Here is a 5,637-nt window from a genome sequence, read left to right on the forward strand (position 1 = left end):
ATCAAACGAATTTCGTTTACTTATACTTAACTGTACAGTCCCTTACTTGTACCTTACATGGAATAGTAATATGTATAATGTTGTAATTGTAACGGTTTCAAGTCAAGATTTTTCAATCAAACTATTCGCGTACAATCAAAATAAAATATGTTTACAAAAAAAAAAAAACCAAAACAAAATGTTGTTCAAATAATATTGAAGGACAGCGTATATTCGAATGATCTATTTTCAATGGTAAAAAAACTACTACGTTTGCACAACATATGGCACCTATTTTACAAAAAAATGTCTTCTACTGCGAGACGTTCAAATATTATTCTCCAACGTTGTCGACCCAAACATAATAGTTCAACGCATTCGATCATGAGGTAAATAAGTGTTTTGTTTTTTGAAATTTCTATGATTGACACAGTACAGACAGAACGTCTAGACTGCAGACCTCGGAATGGAATTATTTGAACTATACAAATATCGCAAAACAAACATTTCATACATTGCATAGGTCACCTTATTTGGATTTTACCGTGATAACGGTAAAAATTCAATATAAGCACAATGGCAAGACCTAAAGACGACCACATCCGATCAGTCAGAACTTAATTCAACAACCTAATCCAATTCTTCGGTTTGGTACCTACCGCCAACGTTAAATCATTTTAAGTAAGTTTCACTGTTGAATTTTGGTAAGACGGTTTATTTAGACTTAAGTGATTATTATTATTATTAGGTATCACAATTTATAAAATAATATTTCGATTATATTTCATAATAAACAATTTTTTTTTGTCATGTACCTAGTTATTCACTCGAACCAGATTAAATCTACTTTTTTTTAAATAAAAAAAACAAACAAGTAGGTACAATACATTTGCTTTAAATAACCTTTTTATTTTAGAAAAAATATTAATTTAAACAGTTTCTTTTTTATTGGACGGTAATGTAAAGAAATGTCATTAGGTAAAAATTACTTTTTCATCAAGTTGATCTCAAAAATAATAATTAAAAGTCATTAGGCTACTGTGTGTTCTAAATATTGTCTTTTCAGCCTTTTTTACATACAATTCTATTTATAATCCATAATCATTGATAATTTAGTGTTGTTTATTAGTCCTTGGGGATCATAGTTGTCGAATAAATAAATAATCGATTGGCAACTGTATGTGGTAATATGAATATATAGTTGTTTTTTTTTCAGATAAAAATGAAACTTTTTTGTGTTTTAATGCCATTTGCCTTTGTTAATGTTTTGGCATTAACCGAAAGTAAGTTTCACGGTTTTTTTTATTGAAATACACACATACCTATTATTTACAAACATTACACTCATAAAACGTTTCATAGATAATCTTACTTTTTATAAATTTTGAATAGTTTTATAAATGCTACACTTATAAATAATGGTTGTCTATTAAACTATTTAACCTTTTTTTTTTTTCAAGCGGACTATAAGAAGCAAGTATACATTTCAAGTCAGTATAACCATTAATTACCTATTTATCCATTAAAATACAATTTAAAGTTATCAGTTACATTTTTTCACATATTTTTTTTACCATTTAAATTACAGACTACTTCTTCGAATCAATACAACGATATGGAAGTAAACAATTTTTTTTTAAAAATTGAATCTTGACTTTACAATAATTACTGGAATGCAAATTCTATTGTATAACATTACAAAATAAAGCTAGCACAGTGAGGCCTCTCTGTAGTACACTGTTGGAGCGTAGAAAACGAATCTCCAAAGATCCGTTTCCTTTTCCTTGGACCCGAGGACTATTAGGATATTTCTAATTTTTTAAATACACCATCGTCGAATAGAATTTGGAATAAAGTAGAATTGCTTTAAATTTTGTTTAGAATATATTATTTAGATATTTAAAATATTTCAATATACAATTTAAAAACAAATAATTTACAAAGAGGTCTTACCGCTTTTGAATCCAGAAGGGTGGGACACTTTTTTTTATTCACTTTTGATTGTAGTTTTAGACTTAAAATGTAAAATAAAAAAACAAGTGTGAGTCTGTGCATAGTTAGTTGGTACATTTAACAAAACTAACCATCCTTGGAATCGTTGAAAAATGATTTTATAACGTTAGAGAACTACCTATATATAACCTCCCCGACCTCCATGTGCTGGTATCTTTTTTTAAATTATATTTACATAATTATATAATATAAATATACACCATTTAGAAACATGTGTTTTTTCAGCTAATGTGGACGAATCGGTCAGAACTTTAATACGTTCGAACATTTCAATTAGTAAGCATAATATTATTAATTATTATAATAGTCTACGTTTTTCCAATGACTTTATGAATAATTGTTTTTTTTTTTCATTTTTATTTAAAATTTCAACAACTTTTCCACATTAGGAGCTTAGGGAACTCGCTATTTTCTTAAGTGCACCAGCTATATACCTTAACTTTTATAATTTATCTATTGATCTATTTAGTTGATAAGTACTATATTGTGCAGTGTTACACAACTTGTAAAAAAATATATTTATTTGTATTTAATGTGGTCACACTGTCGTCTCGCCTTTTCTCTTACATTATAAAAAAATATTATGATATTACACAGCTCTATATAAAAATATTTTAAAATTTTTTTTTTTAAATTTCAATGACTTTTCCACATTAGGAGCTTAGCCAGTTAGGCTATCTTCTTAAGTTCACCAGCTATACACCTTAACTTTTTATTAATTTCAGCGTCGTTGGCTTTGATGTTGGCCGCGCCAGGTAATATATTATGATTCAGACATTATATTATATTTTTTTATTATTATGGAAGTTTTTTTAACAGATAAGACCGACATTTACTATTAATATTAAAATTAAAATGCTGATCAACATATTTGTTGATATTTTAGAAAACGCAGACACTGACGAGGACGATTTGCAACGTAACTATTATTTTTATGTATTTTACAACCAATATTTGTATTTTGTAACGTCAAGTAGTCCTTAAATGTTTTTGTTGCTTATAACTGGTAACAATCATTCCATCTTGATTCCTGCATAAAGTATTTTTTTTTAATTAATTTCATATCTCGATTCCAACATGGTACTCAATAACGTTTCATTTGTTTTCAAATTTGTTTTTTAATTGTTATATGGATTAAGACACGCCCCTCCCGCTATTGGAGGTAAATAAAAGTCATTTGTATAAAATAATAAATCTGGTCGATGAGATAATAATAATAATATGTAATAATTATAATGAGATTATAATATGTAATACTACTGTTTAAGAATAACCAAGATAGGCGTTTCTATTTGAACGTTTATCAGCTATTTATTTCAAATCGAGGAAGGATTATCGTTAACTGTTACTCAGTGGTGAATAAACTTAACAAGTTTTTGTATTTTCTATTTCAGAATTGATAGACGACGAGAAAAAAATACAGAATAGAATAAGATATGACCACGGTAAAAATGTGCACCGAATATAAATTTTATAAAACCATTACACGTGTTACATTGGTAAAGTACCAGCTAGATCCTCTGCAATTATTTAGATCTTCACTTATATTGTACAAATCTCAAGAACTAAAACCTAGACAAGCTTTACTGGGGACCTAGGGGTCCTTTTGCTGTTATGGTACTCAGGCCTACATCCCTAATTCAAGTACTGACCGTTTATTGTTTAATTTGATTAATTCTTGATTTATTTTCTTTACAGAAGTAGTAGATTGCAATGTCTCGGGCATAAGTAATATGATAACAAATTATTGAAACATTTAGAAAATCACTTATGTTTTGATCGATTTCGGATGCGAAAGGGAGTGCTTTTTTCCATTTTCTTCTTCAACGATATGTTCCTTTTTACGATTTGTGATTTATACACTGAATATAAGTATATTATCCGAAGGGTGGTCCACAGTTATTTCACAGACAAAAAAATCAAAATTAATTTGAATAAAAAAACATTAATTTGTAAACCAAAACTCTCTCAGCTTCGCATCGATACTCGAACAAAATAATGATAAAGTTAATAATTGTTTAACTTCTAATCGATGTTTACATATTGTTGTGTTTTATAATTATTTCAGATTTCAATAACAAGTCTTTGACGTCTATGGGCTGGACCAGAAGAAGTATAACTAAGCCGTCTTTAAAACGTTTACTTGTGGGAGTAGAACGTAAGTATAACCCACGTGGTCGCAACAAGTAAAATACATTTTTACATTGTGAAGTAAGCGAAATGGCGAGATGCAGTGCAGATTTTTATTTTGCTTCATTTTTGACCAACGCCTAACTTGAAAAGACCCTAATGTAGCAGAAAAAAGAAAACAATTAAACACCAGACTACATTAGTCTGGTTGTCTACTAGTTTGTCCTCTTTTACGCTCCAAACTAAATCTCAAGCTCAAATTACTCATTTAAAAAATCATAATAAATTCAGCTCAAACCCAAACCCCAGTAAAAACTACGATGCAGAGACCTCCTTTAAATAAAACTTTCACTCTAAAATAAAGTAGGTAGCTCCATTGGGTGCCCCCCTCACACATCATGTCATAATGTTCATGTTGTGTTAAAACTCACCATTCTCGTTATTACTTGTTGTGCATATTTGTGTAGTTATAAATTCTTTATTCAAGAAATAAAAAATTTGCTTCACCGCGCAGAAACCATGTGATACAGAACATCATGTGACCTACCAGGCACAATATTATCACATTATGAAATTCGAATTTATCTATTGATCTTTTTAGTTGATAAGTACTATACTGTGCAGTGTTTCACAACTTGTAAAAAATTGTTTTGTATATTTTGTATTTTAAGTGGTCACACTGTCGCCACTCGCCTTCCAGTTTACATCATAATATCATGATGTTACAGCTTTATGTATTTTTACTCTGTGATGGTTACCGTGTCAAGTTTTCCATATTTTTTAATAATATATTGTGTACAAATTATTTTTCAAAGGTGGATACCAAACTCAGTTCGACACACAGCAAACGTGTCGTTTAATAGCGTTGTTGGTGATTGCAAAAGATCCAATAAAACGCATAACTTTTACCATTGCCATTGCAGTCGACGGGTACCGCGATTGTCATCTTACTGACAATTTTTCTGTTGAGGAAATTTACAGAAAGTTCAGCGACGGATTCTGGAAAGTGTTAAAGTCTAATCATAATGTGAAAATTTACAAACTCACCTAACCTACATAATTATTGTAGAAATGTGTTTGTTATAAAACGACATTGCAATATAATGTGCAAACGTGCAAACTACCATACAAATATTAGTTTAGATGTCACTGCATCAATTGATTTTCAATACGCATCTAATGTACTTGATATATTTTTACTGTTTTTAATTTGTAAACATGTTTTTCTCTATTAATAAACATTGTTTTTATTACTATGTTTAACGTGCAAATCCCTCGAGTCCGGTTCGCACTTTATTTGCATATACACTTTAATTTTTACCTCTTTTTTGGCAGCCAATAGCTAACTTATAAACTAACTGTGACATGTTCTAGAATAATAGCTAAAATAAAAAAAAACAATTGTATGATTAATTTCGGGACCAGTATAAAAATTTAATGTAAAACAAAACAAAAATTATAAATACAATTTCAATTCGGAACACTTTATGTTTGGTAGATTTGCCATCACAGCTA

The 5,637-nt window shown here is 29.2% G+C and overlaps 1 protein-coding gene across 3 annotated transcripts; it reads left to right on the plus strand.

The window, feature by feature from the left end:
• The first annotated feature begins 373 nt into the window (after positions 1–373).
• Positions 374–5,328, plus strand: LOC126843897 (uncharacterized). Of its 3 annotated transcripts, none has more exons than XM_050581700.1 (12): positions 374–660; positions 799–857; positions 1,196–1,262; positions 1,440–1,469; positions 1,568–1,600; positions 2,218–2,268; positions 2,718–2,747; positions 2,879–2,911; positions 3,387–3,437; positions 3,691–3,720; positions 4,061–4,150; positions 4,938–5,328. In XM_050581700.1, the coding sequence occupies exons 3-12, from the start codon at positions 1,202–1,204 to the stop codon at positions 5,171–5,173; spliced, it is 645 nt and encodes a 214-aa protein (XP_050437657.1). In that variant the 5' UTR covers positions 374–660; positions 799–857; positions 1,196–1,201; the 3' UTR covers positions 5,174–5,328. The 3 variants fall into 3 exon arrangements, with proteins under 3 accessions (XP_050437657.1, XP_050437656.1, XP_050437655.1); XM_050581699.1 differs by having other exon boundaries at positions 799–853; XM_050581698.1 differs by lacking the exon at positions 799–857.
• Positions 5,329–5,637: the final 309 nt, after the last annotated feature.

The sequence above is a fragment of the Adelges cooleyi genome, unplaced genomic scaffold (assembly GCF_023614345.1).
Source record: "Adelges cooleyi isolate 19-005CV unplaced genomic scaffold, UGA_ACOO_1.1 ACOO_flye_CR_arks_rails_tigmint_CR_PRNA_575, whole genome shotgun sequence".
In the NCBI taxonomy this organism is placed as follows: domain Eukaryota; kingdom Metazoa; phylum Arthropoda; class Insecta; order Hemiptera; family Adelgidae; genus Adelges; species Adelges cooleyi.

Bases quoted from the DNA above. Each gene is read 5' to 3' on its own strand.
- LOC126843897 (XM_050581700.1), top strand. From the start codon at position 1,202: ATGAAACTTTTTTGTGTTTTAATGCCATTTGCCTTTGTTAATGTTTTG. The intron at 1,470-1,567 runs GTCAGTATAACC...TTTAAATTACAG, and splicing joins GAAGCAAGTATACATTTCAA to ACTACTTCTTCGAATCAATA. The intron at 2,912-3,386 runs GTAACTATTATT...TTTCTATTTCAG, and splicing joins TGACGAGGACGATTTGCAAC to AATTGATAGACGACGAGAAA.